This window comes from Ambystoma mexicanum, chromosome 5p, assembly GCF_040938575.1.
Source record: "Ambystoma mexicanum isolate Mex_15411 chromosome 5p, UKY_AmexF1_1, whole genome shotgun sequence".
In the NCBI taxonomy this organism is placed as follows: domain Eukaryota; kingdom Metazoa; phylum Chordata; class Amphibia; order Caudata; family Ambystomatidae; genus Ambystoma; species Ambystoma mexicanum.
The window spans coordinates 71,167,087-71,184,808 of NC_090930.1; the positions used below are offsets into that span (position 1 = coordinate 71,167,087).

Consider the following 17,722-nt stretch of genomic DNA (forward strand, 5'->3'; position numbering starts at 1 on the left):
AGAGTAGGTCCTGGGAAAATAGATCTCTAACTCAATTCAGATTATTTTACATATAGAAATTATTCTCCAATTTATTACAAATTTCACAATCCAATAATATACAAATAAAACACTTAAAAATGATATATAAAACCAGATTCTAATACAAATGTATTTTCTTTTTAATTAAGATGTATGATTCATGTAAACATGTATCTATCCAGTGAATCACTCAACATCAAAATGATATCCAATCAATATGTCAATGATAAAGATAAATAAAGAGGAAGTCAATGTAAGATGCATCACAGGATTGCACAGGTAAAAAGGTGTGGATTGATTGGCACTGTCGAAGTAAGTGAAGGAATAAGGAAAATTCGGCAAGCTCATTGAAACTGGGTGAAACAATCAAAAGCACTAGGAGTACAATTGGAAGGGGAAGCAATGTTATTGCGCGTAAGGGACAAGAACTCAAAAGCCTTTTGGCAGATTATCAACAATAGTCATGCCCCCCAGTCCCTGCTTCAAATAACTGGAGTATCGGAGACAGATTGGGTAACGTATTTTGGGCAGGTCTTCACTGGATGCACAGGGTCGAGTGAGGACGAGGTGATGCCCGCCTGGGATCCGCAAACAATCTCATATGTGGATTTCGGTGAAGAAGCAATCTTTAGGGTAATGCATAACATCAGCTCCTCTAGGGCCCGGGTCCCAATAGCTTGGCTAACCATATGTTTAAATCTGATAAGAAAATGTGGTCGAGTAACCTGTCCATCCTGTTTGCCGATATACTCACCACAGGAATCTTTCCGCCTACGTGATCATGTGCCCATATTGCGCCAATCTTTAAAAGAGGAGATAGAGCCAACCCCTCTAGCTACAGGCCGATAGCGCTGCTCGACGCGGATAGCAAGATATTTGCGTTGATTGTGCTTCAGTACCTGGAATCCTGGGCTGCGGAGACGGGAAGAGTCTCCAAATGGCAAACTGGTTTCAATTCAGGTGACAGATGGGGACCTTGCTGAATGGATTCGTTATCAACTCAGTACAGCATTTGGCATGGAGCCGAAGGTAAGAAGCAATTTATAGGGCCTCCCTCGATTTAACAGCTGCTTTCGACGCGTTAGATTGAAGGTTGTTATGGCGAAAACTGTTAAATTGGGGTAAACGGGCTGGTCTTCTCAGCTTGCTTATCGCTTTTAATTCAAGAACGGTTATCCATGTCTGATTGAACAACAACAGGGCTTTGCACAGGGAGATTCCAACCACTCAGGGGTTAAACAGTGATGTGTGGTCGCTCCATGTCTATTTAATCTATACTTGGCTGACATCAAAGAGGCCCTCCATACGGCTTCCCTGGTTGCCCCTAAATTGTAAATCTATGATTCCAATGGCCCTCGTATGCTGATGATTTGTTTCTCTTCCATGCCACTAGAATTGGTCTTCAGCGCCTGATGACTTCCTTTGTAACATTTATAAAAGATCATACACTCAATGTGAACCCCATAAAATCAAAATAATCAGATTTACAAACAGTAGAAAGAAATGTAATCTTAAATGGTACATAGGCAAATCATTGGTTTTGTGTGTAGATCTCTAATCTATTTGGGTTTCCCAGTGTGTGAAAACCCTTCTTAGAAAAACGACCTGACTACTAAACTCACCATGCAAATGATTGACATAAAGTTTGGCAGGTTTTCACTTAAACCAGTGATTAGATATCACGAGGCAAACTTGGTTCCAAAGCTCCCCTGTGGTATCGAGACCCACCCATTTGCCCTTCTGTAACATCTATCTACTGTGGAGGGGAGAATTTGGAATTGTATATTACATCTACCAATGAGCTCTCCAGGAGTAGCTGTGCAATATGATATGGGCTTAGTCTCGTTAAAATCACGAGCAGACTGGAGAATACTATCGCTCTTGAGTAAGATCTTATATCCAGTGGAAGATTCTTTATTTGTAGATTGTAATTCCTTTCACGCTAAACAGTGTAGTACCAGAGTAAGAGCATTAAGAGCCAAACGTAATGGACAAGCACCACTTCAACTCCCTCAGTATCCAAGTCATAGGAATGACGCACCTCACTTTGTACTAACAAGTGCCCCTTGGCACGACACAGCGCCTACAGACCCTAGCCTTAACAAACCCAGCCACCCACCACGTACACAGTACTCAACTCCCACCGAGATAGAATTAGATACAGGCCCCTCTGCCTATATCACCTATACCAACAATGCACACACCTCTGAGGCTCCTGCTCCCCACCTCCTGCACAACAAGTATCATACATGCCCTGCTCTTAGTATTAGCAGCGTATCAACACCACACCGCTCACAATCTCACCATGGCACTACCTCTCAACCATGTAAACAAACCTTGGCCAACTGATTGCCATTTGCAATGCCCGACACAAACACTGTACCTTGCAACACCCTTGAGAGAAACGGTAGACTCCGCTCAAGACTTTCAAAACTCTATGAACCACTAGTTAGAACCCTGGCATCCACAAACAAAAGATCCAACCCCAGACCTGTCTTAACCCCCTCTTCAACAAAACACCGGCCCATTCCGACCACCGCCAACACCGCTCCCACCAAGACCCAAACTACAACCAGCCCAATCCTACCTAAGACAGACAAACCCAGCCTCAAGGGCGGCCTAATAAACTCTAGATCGTTAGTTGCACACGCTACAGAGATAGCAGACATCATCCACTCTGAACACCTAGTCCTCCTAGCAGTCAACGAATCTTGGCTACACGCCGCAGCAGGACCCACCCTCTCACTGGCCATACCTAACAGATACACCCTATTGCGATCAGGCAGAACTGATACCCGGGGTAGAGGTATTGCACTCATAGCGAGAAACAATCTACCATGCAGGCTAGTGCCATCCCCGTCATCAATTCATGCAAGATCATGACAGCCAAACTAAACATAAACAGCACCCAAACTCTCACGATATACCTGATCTATAGACCTCCAGGCCCCATTGGGACTTTTGAAGATGACATATCTAACATCATCTCGAATAATCTAAAAAATTCCTCTCAAGTCCTACTACTTGGGGACTTGAACCTAGGCTATAACGACCCCAAAGACACACATGCATCTAATGAGGCTAATATCCTTGCGGAACAAGGATTTACCCAAAGAGTGCTTGCCCCTTCACATAACAAAGGCAGAACCCTGGATTGGGTAGCAGACTACAACTGCAACGCCTTGATATCCTCCATATCCCCCCAGATTTGGACAGATCATCACCTCATAACCTTTACCCTAACTACTGCCAAACCTACCTTGGCACCTATACCTCTAGCTCCTGCCATTCCTACCCGGAACAAGAAAAACATCACTTGCGACAAACTGCTCCCCCTTATCCTCCCTACACTCAATGGAATCCTGGAAAACATGGACCCCGAAGCTATGGTCTATGGTTAAGGAATTTAACCACATCATGACCACCGCTCTAGACTCCATTGCACCACTCAAACTTAGACAAAGCAAACCCAAAGCCCATCTCAATTCCTGCTACACCCCTTACCTAAAATCATTACGCAACAAAAAAAGGCATTGTGAGACATCCTGGTGAGCACAACCATCTGATGAAAATAAAGCCAACCTCAGCGCCATCACAGCCTTATACAAAAAAGAAATCTTCCTAGCTAAACGCGAAACCTATAACGCTAGAATTGCCCAAGCCAACTCTAGCACGAAAGAACTCTTCATCATCTTAAAGGAAATAGAAGCCCCCATCCCGGTGCCAGACAACTGCATCAAAGACCAACTCTGGTGCTCCAACATACAGCAAGCTCTAGCCAACAAAGTCACAACCCTACAAACAAAAATTGCCAGGAAAAAAGCCACACTCTCCGGCAACAAGCCCATTAGCATCAACCTAGAGCAACCAAGTAACTCTACCAATCACCCCAGATTTAAGTTCTCCAAAGTCATCATAAAAGAAACAGAAAATACTATACTATCACTTAAACCTACCAATTGTCAAGGCGACCTATGCCCCGCTCAACTTCTAAAGGATGCAGCCAGAGACCTGGCCCCCTTTATCACGAAACTTATCAACTCATCCTTCTCCACCAATACCATCCCATCCAACCTCAAAGAATCTCTATTGAAGAAGCAGTCCACTAATACCCACTAACTACCGTCCAATTACTATAGTGCCTTTTCTCTTGAAGATCTTAGACAAAATGGCACACTCCCAGATTAAAAAATATCTGGAAACTAACTCTACTAGGAACTAGGCAATCAGGCTTTAGACCCCAACATGGGACAGAAACAGCCTTAATAGACCTCAAGTCACAGATAGATAAACTCAGGGATAAAGGGAAATCAGCCCTCCTTTTACTCCTGGATTTATCAGCTGCCTTTGACCTGGTCAACCACAGGGTCTTATGTAGCCACCTGGACTTGGCAGCTCACTTCTCTACAGTAGCCATAGCGTGGTTACAATCGTTCTTAACTAACAGGACCATGAGAGTTTCTCACCTATGGCAGCAGCCAACCCCATCCCCATCCCATGTGGAGTACCCCAGGGATCTAGCGTCTCACCCACCCTCTATAATATCTTTACCAAGCCCCTTTTCGCTGATCTGGACCTTCTGGGTGTCACCTACACTAACTATGCAGGTGACACACAGATTCACCTATCGCTTACCGGTGATTACGACAAGGATTTGACCTTGGTGAACAGGATATATCTCATCATCCAGGCATGGATGGCCACCCACGGTCTATGCCTGAATGATGACAAAACAGAGATCATCATCCTGGGCACGCCCTCGACCCTCAAAAAACTCAGCCCCGAATACTCAGCATTCAACATAGACAATAATATTATTACTGTCGCCAAGGAGGTTAAAACTCTGGGTTTCTACTTGGATTCCAACCTCTCCTTCAACAAGCAGGTCAATGCCTTGGCTTCGGCCACGGCATATACATGCAAGTTAATTAGAGCAGGCAAAGCCTTCCTGTCGCACGCCAGTTGCAATACCCTAGCCAGAGCTCTTACCTTATCCAGGCTTGACTACTGCAACGCTCTGTACATAGGAGCCAACAAACAAACTATCAAACAAATCCAACTCCTACAAAATAATGCGCGGAGAGCAGCCCTAGGAATCCCCACGAGAGAACATATCTCTAATACTAGAAGAGCCAACAACTGGCTCTCCACACATGACAAAATAAAACTAAAAGTTGCCTCCCTCACCCACAAATGCTTGAATAATGCAGCACCCCGCTACCTATCTGACAGATTCACTCTGAAGCCTGCCACAAGAATCACTAGACTTGCCAATGCCAACTACCTCTGGGTCCCCAGGAACAAGCTTGCCAAAATCGGAGGCAGCAGCTTCCAGGTCAAGGCAGCCCTCCTGTGGAACTCGCTACCATCCCCTCTAAGAGTCGATCAAACCTATAAAAAGTTCCACGAGAGCATTACCAGCTGGCTCAAAGATGCTGACATCTAGGTCTGTCCTTCTGCCAAACGATTGTGAAACCCACTGACGCTTCTACCCACAGTCACCCACTAGACATCTTGCTGACTGTGCCCGCCACCTTCACATTACATGTACCAACCTACTATGCGAAATTATGTATGTACATACATAGGCGCTTTCAATGCGCCTCCCTGTATATATCCTGACCTCAATGTGCCTGCATGTAACCAACTGGCACCTGCACCCAAATGTACTTTACATGTTGTAACCAAGCTGTGAGTATATTTATGCCGTGCGCCTGAATACCCTCGGGTCTGGAGCGCAATGCAAGTAATAATAATAATATAATAATAATAATAATACATAATAGTAAAAGACTTATGTAGTACGATACTAGAAAAGATAAGCTGGTCCACGCCGGACTGGATAGAACATCCAAGCAGGGTCAAATTACTGCTATAGTGACAAGATTGGACCTTGACAGTAGACCATTTCCATTTATACCCGTCCTTGGCATATATTTTCGAAGATTATTTCATGGGCAAGATATTCAGTCTGAATCTTGGAAATTCATTTCGATGCAATAGGCCTGGGAATCTCATTAGATATTTTGAAGGATTGTTGTATGCTCTTGGTTCAACAATGAAATTCCAATACAGCCTGTGTTTAGATCTTGCTTGTTCTGTCTGGATCCAGTCCAGCTGCCATAGTTTTCCCTTCACTTGGATCGGAGTAATCATCACATTTTCCTGCGTAATACCCAGCTTGTCCATAATTTCCTTGCATCTTTTTTCCACAGGTCCAGCAGGAAATCCCTGCTCGTGTTGAAGTTGTTTAATATCTGGTATGGACAGGGAGTTTCTGGCATGATGCTTTTCCTATATAGGGCCAAAGGTTCCACACTACTGTTGCGTGAATAGAGATTAAAGCCAATTCATGTCTTATAACAGCGGGCAAAACTCTTCTAGGAATCTGTAAAACCTGTCTCCAAAATAGACCCTCTAATATTGACCAATTTCTCCCTGGAAATGACAAAAGTGCTTCCGTGCCTACGTCAATATCTGGATTACTTTCATTATGTAGAATTCCAGGACAGGTCGGATTGAGAACTTGCCATACCTTTTATGGATAGCCATGGCCTGAGCTGCCGGGGATTGTACTCTTTTCCTTAGTTCTAACTGTCTGGGCTTGTCTTCAATACTTGAACTTACAGATACCCCCGAATAGACTGTCTCATTCACCGAAGGGAGCTCGATCTGGTTCAAAGTTGTAATGTTACGAAGTAAAGTAGGTGAGGACACGGAAGGTAAATTACGCAAAGGGGGTTTATTATACTTGGTGAAATACGTTAATGTAAAAGGGAATTTAAGATGACGGGGAAATGAGCCCCACTGGACTCCAGCTTTCCGCTTTGCCTGACTCCAAACGTATCTCCTCCACGCAAAGCCCGCACATCACCAAACTACAGTCACGCGCAGCAGACGTCCCACAATGAGGCCAATTCTACAGAAGTCCATTCATTATACCATACTAAAGATCACACATACAGTTATCATTCCAGGAAGGTACTTGTCTACAATCTATCAAAAACCAGAAACAAAAGAGCGTGGACACAATGATCAAGCTGTCCCAAATGTTGTTGACCCATTCTGTCTGACTGAAAACGCAAGAGAACTCAGACATTTGTAGACCCCCCCCCCCCCAAACATTTCCACTGACAATCCTGGATTAAATCCCCTCATAACCGCAAATGCATTTGAGTAATTTAAGAACATACGTGAATGATTAATTTAGAACGAGTAAAACCATCCGGCTTTATATTAAAACTGCGATATGAGTGAACTCTAGTTTCAGCCATGCTCCCTCACGCAGCCGGGGTCTCCCTCTTTCAAGGGAGTTTCCTCTACTCTCGACAAGTAGCCTTGCGATGCCCACTTCTTAAGAAAGCAAACCTGAGTACACACTACCTGTCAAAATACAGGCCAATTACCAACTTCTCATGTCTGGAAAAGGTGATACAATTGTTGTATGCACAAACAAATAGAACAGCAAGGCTTAATGCAGGACTAGCAGTCTGCTTTCAGGTCCCTCGGCAGCATAGACACAGTAGGCAGTCAGGACAGCAAGGCCTAATGCAGGACTAGCAGTCTGGTTTCAGGTCCCTCTGGAGCACAGAGACAGTAGGCATTCAGAACAGCAAGGCCTAATGCAGAGCTAGCAGTCTGCTTTCAGGTCCCTCTGCATCACAGAGACCGTAGCATTCAGGACGCAAGGCCCATTGCAGGACTAGCAGTCTGGTTTCAGGTCCCTCTGCATCACAGGGACAGTAGGCATTCTGGACAGCAAGGCCCATTGCAGGACTAGCAGTCTGGTTTCAGGTCCCTCTGCATCACAGGGGCAGTAGGCATTCAGGACAGCAGGGCCCAATGCAGGACTAGCAGTCTGGTTTCAGGTCCCTCTGCATCACAGGGACAGTAGGCATTCGGAACAGCAAGGCCTAATGCAGGACTAGCAGTCTGCTTTCAGGTCCCTCTGCATCACAGGGGCAGTAGGCATTCGGGACGCAAGGCCCATTGCAGGACTAGCAGTCTGGTTTCAGGTCCCTCTGCATCACAGGGACAGTAGGCATTCAGGACAGCAAGGCCCATTGCAGGACTAGCAGTCTGGTTTCAGGTCCCTCTGCATCACAGGGACAGTAGGCATTCAGAACAGCAAGGCCTAATGCAGGACTAACAGTCTGCTTTCAGGTCCCTCTGCATCACAGGGGCAGTAGGCATTCGGGACGCAAGGCCCATTGCAGGACTAGCAGTCTGGTTTCAGGTCCCTCTGCATCACAGGGACAGTAGGCATTCAGGACGCAAGGCCCATTGCAGGACTAGCAGTCTGCTTTCAGGTCCCTCTGCATCACAGGGACAGTAGGCATTCAGGACAGCAAGGCCCATTGCAGGACTAGCAGTCTGCTTTCAGGTCCCTGTGCTGCACAGGGACAGTAGGCATTCAGGACAGCAAGGCCCATTGCAGGACTAGCAGTCTGGTTTCAGGTCCCTCTGCATCACAGGGGCAGTAGGCATTCAGGACAGCAAGGCCCATTGCAGGACTAGCAGTCTGCTTTCAGGTCCCTTTGGCATTCAGGACAGCAAGGCCCATTGCAGGACTAGCAGTCTGGTTTCAGGTCCCTCTGCATCACAGGGGCAGTAGGCATTCAGGACAGCAGGGCCCAATGCAGGACTAGCAGTCTGCTTTCAGGTCCCTCTGCATCACAGGGGCAGTAGGCATTCGGGACGCAAGGCCCATTGCAGGACTAGCAGTCTGCTTTCAGGTCCCTCTGCATCACAGGGACAGTAGGCATTCAGGACAGCAAGGCCCATTGCAGGACTAGCAGTCTGGTTTCAGGTCCCTCTGCATCACAGGGGCAGTAGGCATTCAGAACATCTGGTTTCAGGTCCCTCTGCATCACAGGGACAGTAGGCATTCAGAACAGCAAGGCCTAATGCAGGACTAGCAGTCTGCTTTCAGGTCCCTCTGCATCACAGGGGCAGTAGGCATTTGGGACGCAAGCCCCATTGCAGGACTAGCAGTCTGGTTTCAGGTCCCTCTGCATCACAGGGACAGTAGGCATTCAGGACGCAAGGCCCATTGCAGGACTCGCAGTCTGCTTTCAGGTCCCTCTGCATCACAGGGACAGTAGGCATTCAGGACAGCAAGGCCCATTGCAGGACTAGCAGTCTGGTTTCAGGTCCCTCTGCATCACAGGGGCAGTAGGCATTCAGGACAGCAAGGCCCATTGCAGGACTAGCAGTCTGCTTTCAGGTCCCTCTGGCATTCAGGACAGCAAGGCCCATTGCAGGACTAGCATTCTGGTTTCAGGTCCCTCTGCATCACAGGGACAGTAGGCATTTGGGACACCAAGGCCCAATGCAGGACTAGAAGTCTGGGTTCCTGTCCCTCTGCAGCACAGAGACCATAAGCATTCAGGTTGGGGAGGGTGCCCTAGACATCGGGGACTAAGAGGATCCTGCTTGTGTTTCCGCTTGATCTCGCTGCAGCTTTAACACAGTTCTCAGTGCAGGTCTGCTCTCACTCCTCTACACGCCAATGGTAATCACAGAGTCCGTGCCGCCTTGGTTCAGCTTCTGCCTCTTGGACAGGAACCCGATCGTTCAGAGGGGAAACCGTAGAAGAATACGCCATCCAGTTCCCTGCTGGGTTCTCGAAGGAGCCACCCTCTCGCCAGTCATGTTTATCATTGACACCGACCGTCCAGAGGATCTTCTGGATGATCGCAGCCTCTCCAGGCGTCCTTATGCAGATGAATCACAATTATGCCAGAAGGTTAGCTGTGTGGCATACATCTCATGGCTGAAAAGCTGCCATAGACTCATTCAATTCTGGATGATTAGCTCATATCATGGCTTTCACTCCCGCAGTGGGGGGCGGCCATGGCTGTTAACGGCCTGTCAGCCCGAGCCAAGGAAGACCCGAGTGAAGCAAGGGTTCGGCGAGGGCTGTGGGCCCTTATCGGCCATGGCCGCCCTCCACTGCAGTGGTGAAAGCCATTCGCACCCCAGGGTTTGACCGGATTGCAAAATGTTTCTTTTCTCCCTCGGTAGATTCCGCTGCTTTTGCAGCCAAACTCTCAAGGTTGGAAAATAGACATGGCTGCCGCCTTAGCGAAAAGGGACTCAGTTCCTTTTCCATGTCTATGGCGGCTGGGAGGCAGGAGGAGCGTTGGGACCAAAGCACAAAGCTCCAGTCCACATGTAAGTGGGGTGGGGAGAGGTGGGGAAGGAGTTGGGGTTACTTTGGTGGGGAGGTGGGAGGCAGCAGGGAGAGGCTCTGTGTTGCCTCCCTACATTAAAAACAAAAGTAATATGGTGCCACCTGGGGAAGAGCCCCGGGTGGCTTGAACAGCGTGCAGGGAATGTGCATTCTTGCCTACTGTTCCTGCCTCCTAATTGGCTAAACTATCTTCCCCGAATGCAAACGCAAATTCAATCCCACAAACACGGAGTTTGGTCATCTGAGAAACTCCACTAGTCAAACGCTCATCAAATTATGTCTGAATAGCCAGGACCTGGAGAGGTTCCCACCAAAGCTAGTCGCAAGTGCCAAATCACTATCGATTGTGACCTTTCATTCAAACACAGTGACATTAAGAAAATATCTGATTGCATCTCCTCCACCCTTGGAGAGCTTGTCCGGTTACCAATGCCAGCTTGGTCTAATGTTAAAACAGCCCGCTTTACAACCAATTCTTTGGCATCTCAGATGCTGCTCTAATTAGCCACAAAGCTGGTCATCTCAGCAGCCCACCATAAGAGCTGCAACACGGTGAGGCTGTCAAGGATATGTTGGAAAGTGAAAACAAGGATGCAGACCGTCTCCTGGTTAGCACCGGCACTGCGGAACACCTTCCAGCGCCTATTTGTATTGCGCAATCGTTCCTAGTGCTTAGGAATACGTGAAGACCATGTGGTTAGGAGAGTTTCTGTAAATGCAAGAGACCCCAAAATGTAATGGTCAGGTGGCCCAGCTATGAGCTAGAAGTGCCATCTCTCAATATATCTAAAGCACTCTATTGCATGCCAGTAATATCTAACACATATACAAGCATACATAACATGGGATTATGGTTATATAAGGTGTGGCCTCATCTCCACAATATGAAAAAGGTATCTCTCATACTTTTCAACATTGCAATCCTCTGACATTTATCAGGGTTTCGAAGCCAATGGGCCTCATTACGAGTTTGGCGGTATTCCGACAGTAGATCTGTCGCAATACTGCCAAACGGTATTTCTGTTAGCGCCACTTGGTCCTGGGGGTTTACGATGGGATAACAAGTGGTGGAAGGTGCGCTACATTCCCGTTTTAATGGGGGATTGCTGGCGGTATTACCAGCTGTGGAATTACTGGGTGGTAACTCCACAGGTTTTAGGAGGTCAAGTGGAGGATCTACCTCCAGGTCCTCCACTATACCTCTTCATATCAGCGGAGTTACCACCCAGTAATTCCACCGGTGAAAAGCAGTGGAGAAAAAATGGAAGTACCCAAATTACCTGTACTTTTTGCTAACACCGCCAAACTCATAATAATTATAATTTTAATTGGTTATTTATAACGTGCTTAATACCCAGAGGTTTCTAAGCGCGGAACCGGTGATTGAACCTGTGTTGCTCTGTGTCGTCTTGCTTCCAAAGCGAACACGTTGCCCCTGAGCTATCCTAATGAGGCCTAATGTCCGAAAAATGTCAGTATATGGTAATTTGCAGCTCACTGACAGTCAAAACGACAGATAACACTGTACTGTGGCTCAGATCCATAACCGATAGAATTAAACACCTAATTAACTGATAGATATGTGTCAGAAGCTGAAAAAGGACTTCATTTGACTCAGAGCAAGGGTGGCCTTTCTCTCCATACTGGTTAAGGCGGGTGACTCATTTTTAATCAGTCAAAAGGGAATTTCCAGGAGAGGGAATTAGGTCAGCAAGCAACTTGCAGCTACAGCTCAGGGGCAGCATGCTCGCCTTGGATGCAAGACGCCACGAAGCAACACAGGTTCGATCCCGGGTCCCTGCTTAGAAACCTCTGGATATTAAGCGAGTTATAAGTAACCTATCATATCATATACACATTGATTGCTGGAGAGTCAGTCAGTAGGGTCCTTAAAGAAGGGCCTAGATGGGCCTAGATGGGCCTAGATTGTATCAGTCCTTTATGTTCAGTAAGTCAGGTTCTGACGGACATTTGTTTCTCTTCCACCAGAAGCTCTAAAACAATAATTAGCTGAAGAATTGAGAGATCTAGTTCCCCTCGTATAAACACTTCTCAGATTGAAATCCTATTGTAGCTGTGTTAGATTTCTGTGAAGGACCTCAGCATCTTTTAGGGGGAGCAGCAGAAGCCGCCTCACATGACCTTCATATTCGTGGGAGGTTGCTTTACAGTCGAATAGTTGGGTTTGTTGGACCGGTCCGTGTTGGAGATGTTTGCCTGTGTAAGAAGATCTGTACTGATTCCAATTGATCTCCTTCTTTGTAGATCCCAGCTCCGGCACAGAGACACCCGCCTGCATAGAGTTTGAAAGCATCGAGGCCATTGTTAAAACCAGCAGCCGCAACAAGTTCTTCATCGAAATCCATTCCTACTGCTTGGAAGGTTGGAAGGGCCGGGGGCCCGAGTAACTTTCTCTCACCTGCAGTTCCCCCAGTATCTATCAGCTGCAGAATTCTGTGCCTGTCACCTGCAGTTCCCCCAGTATCTATCAGCTGCAGAATTCTGTGCCTGTCACCTGCAGTTTACCCACTATCTATCATCTGCAGAATTCTGTGCCTGTCACCTGCAGTTCTAGTTCTCACTGTGCCTGTTACCTGCAGTTTACCCATTATCTATAAACTGCAGAATTCTGTGCCTGTCACCTGCAGTTCTCACTGTGCCTGTCACCTGCACATTTCCCAGTGTCTCTCACCTGCAGAATTCTGTGCCTGTCACCTGCAGTTCTTCCAGCATCCATCAACTGCAGTTCTCATTGTACCTGTCACTTGCAGTTTACCCAGTAGCTATCACCTGCAAAACGCTGTGTCTGTCAGTTGTAGTTCTCACTGTACCTCTCACCTGCTGTTCTCACTTTGTATGTCATCTGCAGTTTACCCAGTATCTATCAGCTGCAGAATTCTGTGCCTGTCACCTGCAGTTTACCCACTATCTATCATCTACAGAATTCTGTGCCTGTCACCTGCAGTTCTAGTTCTCACTGTGACTGTTACCTGCAGTTTACCCATTATCTATCACCTGCAGAATTCTGTGCCTGTTACCTGCAGTTCTCCCAGTATCTATCACTGCAGTTCTCATTGTACCTGTCACTTGCAGTTTACCCAGTAGCTATCACCTGCAAAATGCTGTGCCTGTCAGTTGTAGTTCTCACTGTACCTCTCACCTGCTGTTCTCACTTTGTATGTCACCTGCAGTTTACCCAGTATCTATCACCTGCAGAATTATGTGCCTGTCACCTGAAGCTCTCACTGTGCCTGTCACCTGCAGTTTACCCAGCATCTATCACCTGCAGAATTATGTGCCTGTCACTTGCAGTTCTCACTGTGCCTGTCACCTGAAGTTTACCCAGTATCTATCACCGGCATAATTCTGTGCCTGTCACCTGCAGTTCTCCCAGTATCTATCAACTGCAGTTCTCACTGTACCTGTCACCTGCAGTTCTCACTTTGTCTGTCACCTGCAGTTGACCCGGTATCTATCACCAGCAGAATGTTGTGCCTGTCACCTACAGTTCTCCCTGTACCTGTCACCTGCAGTTCTCACTGTGCTTGTCTCCTGCAGTTTACCCAGTAGCTATCACCTACATAATTCTGTGCCTGGCAGTTGTAGTTCTCACTGTACCTGTCACCCACTGTTCTCACTTTGAAACCTGCAGTTTACCCAGTAGCTATCACCTGCAGAATTCTGTGCTTGTCACCTGCAGTTCTCACCGTGCCTGTCACCTGCAGTTTACCCAGTATCTATCACCTGCATAATTCTGTGCCTGTCACCTGCAGTTCTCACTGTGCCTGTCACCTGCAGTTTACCCAGTATCTATCACCTGCATAATTCTGTGCCTGTCACCTGCAGTTCTCACTGTGCCTGTCACCTGCACATTTCCCAGTATCTCTCACCTGCAGAATTCTGTGCCTGTCACCTGCAGTTCTCCCAGTGTCAATCATCTACAGAATTATGTGCCTGTCACCTGCAGTTCTCCCAGTATCTATCACCTGCAGTTCTCACTGTGCCTGTTACCTGCAGTTTACCCAGTATCTATCACCAGCAGAATTCTGTGTCTGTCACCTGCAGTTCTCCCAGTATCTATCAACTGCAGTTCTCATTGTACCTATCACTTGCAGTTTACTCAGTAGCTATCACCTGCACAATTCTGTACCTGTCAGTTGTAGTTCTCACTGTACCTGTCACCTGCTGTTCTCAATTTGTCTGTCACCTGCAGTTTACCCAGTATCTATCACCTGCATAATTCTGTGCCTGTCACCTGCAGTTCTCACTGTGCCTGTCACCTGCCGTTTACCCAGTATCTAACACCTGCATAATTCTATAGCTGTCACCTGCAGTTCTCACTGTGCCTGTCACCTGCAGTTTACCCAGTGCCTATCACCTGCAGAATTCTGTGCCTGGGAGTTGTAGTTCTCACTGTACCTGTCACCTGCTGTTCTCACTTTGTCACCTGCAGTTTAACCAATAAATATCACCTGCATAATTCTGTGCCTGTCACCTGCAGTTCTCACTGTGCCTGTCACCTGCAGTTTACCCAGTATCTATCACCTGCATAATTCTGTGCCTGCCACCTGCAGTTCTCACAGTGCCTGTCACCTGCAGTTTACCCAGTTTCTATCACCTGCATAATTCTGTGCCTGTCACCTGCAGTTCACCTGCAGTTCTCACTGTGCCTGTCACCTGCAGTTTATCCAGTATCTATCACCTGCATAATTCTGTGCCTGTCACCTGCAGTTCACCTGCAGTTCTCACTGTGCCTGTCACCTGCAGTTTACCCAGTAGCTATCACCTGCAGAATGTTGTGCCTGGGAGTTGTAGTTCTCACTGTACCTGTCACCTGCTGTTCTCACTTTGTCACCTGCAGTTTAACCAATATATATCACCTGCATAATTCTGTGCCTGTCACCTGCAGTTCTCACTGTGCCTGTCACCTGCAGTTTACCCAGTATCTATCACCTGCATAATTCTGTGCCTGTCACCTGCAGTTCTCACTGTGCCTGTCACCTGCAGTTTACCCAGTATCTATCACCTGCATAATTCTGTGCCTGTCACCTGCAGTTCTCACTGTGCCTGTCACCTGCAGGTTACCCAGTTTCTATCACCTGCATAATTCTGTGCCTGTCACCTGCAGTTCACCTGCAGTTCTCACTGTGCCTGTCACCTGCAGTTTACCCAGTATCTCTCATCTGCAGAATTCTGCGCTTGTCAGTTGTAGTGCACAGTTTCTACGTGCCACTTTTCTATGCCTTTCCCTTGAAGCCTCTATTTGAGCCCCTTGTGACATCACTTCTATGTGCAAGTCACATGCTGCACTCACTTCTGGGCATCTCCTGCTGTATTTGTGTGTCTCACCTGCTGCTCTCCCTGCCTGTCACATCTGTGTCTCTCAAATGCATCTCTTTCTTTGACTTTTAGCTACAGGTACCTGTGCTATTCACCAGCAGCTTTCTCTGTCCGCTGCAGCCCGTCCTGTGTCCGCCACACCTACTCCTCGCTCTATTTACATGCAGCTTTACATGTAGCCCTTTCGCGCCAGTTACCTGCAGCTCTCTTTGCATTGGGCATCTGGAGCAGTCTGTTTAATTTGAAGTTCTCTCTGTGCTTGTGATCTCTGGGTTCCCTCTAAGTGACAGCTGTATAGAGCTTTATTACTCTGAATCACGTCCTCTATGAGTGTCACCTGCAGCACTCTCAATCTCTATCTAGTACTTGCAGCTTTCCCTGTGACCATCTCTGTATCTGACAGGCGCAGACCCCTCTTTATTTATTTATTTATTGCTTGCTTGTTAGGGTGCTTATACAGAAAGTAAATACTGTTTCAAAGCGCCCACAGGGAATCAGGGCGGGGACAAAGGGATGTGAAACAATTGAACAATTAATACAATTAAATACATAAAGACATATTAAATACAGTGGCTGGGGGCAGGGGGCGAACCTAGTATGCCTTGTGAGTGTTCAGAACGTGCAAGTGCAGAAAGGAGATGGAATGGGATAGGTGCTGCGGCGCTCATGGGTGAGCAACGGGAGAAGTGCAATGCATGGTAAGTCCGAGCCTCCAGGGAGGAGAGTCAACCAAGGCAAGTGCTGAGGAAATACAGTGGGTGTAAGAAGACTCTTGTCTTGCTACCTGCAACTCGATCATTGCTTATTAACTGCATATATACAAATCAATGCTCTTTTTAATCAGACATTTGATGCAAAGTGGGGGTGATTTGCAGTTAGTCAGCAAGGTACATTCTGGGCCAAACCATGGCTTTATTAATTTGGGGTGACCTTATTTGCCCAGCCCTGGTCTTTACAATGCGATTGCCCACCCTTGTCCATGGCATGTGGTTTTACCCTCTTGATGTTTATTGTGTAGCTTTCTCCATATCTGAACCTTTCCATTGCCTCTATTGTTAGTCTCTTTTGTTCTCTCTTCTGACATCTTGACTTCCCTTCCTCTGGTCCATCCCAGCTCCCTGAATGTGATCCTACTGTGCAATATTGTGTTTCTTTAACTTTTAAAAGTGTCTGTTTTCCCACTCCTGTCCTAAATTCCTTCTCTTGTATGAAGGTAACTGGTCTAGAAGGAAATCATGGGACCCCATGGCATGCCAGTAGTGATTGTGAAAGAGTAGGGCCCTAACCTGGATGCTCTGTCAGCGACACTATATAAACGAAAGGGTGCCTGGCTATTCCGTGATCTATCCCGGTGAACACATATGTATAATAAACAAATGATCAGGGCAGACCCAAATATACTGAACCACAGCAATATTTTAATGTAAATGCCCAGGTGAGGAAAATAAACATAAAAATTAAGTTAGTGTAACATATTTCAATGATGTATCGCAGGAAAGTGAAAAAACAAAATGAAAAACAGATATTAACAAAACATAAATTCTTCGTAGTCTATACACAATCATAAAAGTAGATCATGGCCCCTTTTATATTTTATGGGGGTTGTGTAACAATACACATGCTGAGTTAGTTAGTAAAGTGAACAGTGTAGGAATAAACACTATATACTTCTAAAGTAGTCGGCGCAATGTGTTTCGGCCATAGAGAGCAGTTGTAAAATGCAAAAGTTGAATAGGCCTTCATCAGGACAGTCATTTGGGATGGGATCCCATAGAATGGGATATCCTGTGATGATCGTGCAAGGGGCACTCTCTATGGCCCTAGCAAATCATGTTGATTACTTTAGAACTATATAGTGCTTATTCCTACACTCTTCACTTCCTTGACTAACTCAGCCTGAATATTGTTACACGACCCCCACAAAATGTAAAGGGGCTGTGATCTACTTTTATGATTGTGTATAGACTGTACAAAGATTTTATGTATTTATGTTTTGTTAATATCTGTTTTTTCATTTCGTTTTTTCACTTTCCTGGGATACATTGTTGAAATATGTAACACTAACTGCATTTTTATGTCTATTGTCCTTACCTAGGCATTTACATTAAAGTGTTCCTGTGGTTCAGTATATTTGGGTCCGCCCTGATCATCTTTCAGATGCACTGA

General features: G+C 46.5%; 1 protein-coding gene across 2 annotated transcripts in view; it reads left to right on the forward strand.

The window, feature by feature from the left end:
* Window positions 1-17,722, forward strand: part of LOC138480740 (phosphatidylinositol 3,4,5-trisphosphate 5-phosphatase 2-like) — a 767,550-nt gene that overhangs the window by 585,384 nt on the left and 164,444 nt on the right. For both annotated transcript variants that reach the window (XM_069612470.1, XM_069612471.1), the window contains one exon: window positions 12,482-12,598. In XM_069612470.1, the coding sequence (XP_069468571.1) occupies window positions 12,482-12,598 (117 nt within the window). The remainder of the gene's footprint in view (window positions 1-12,481; window positions 12,599-17,722) is intronic.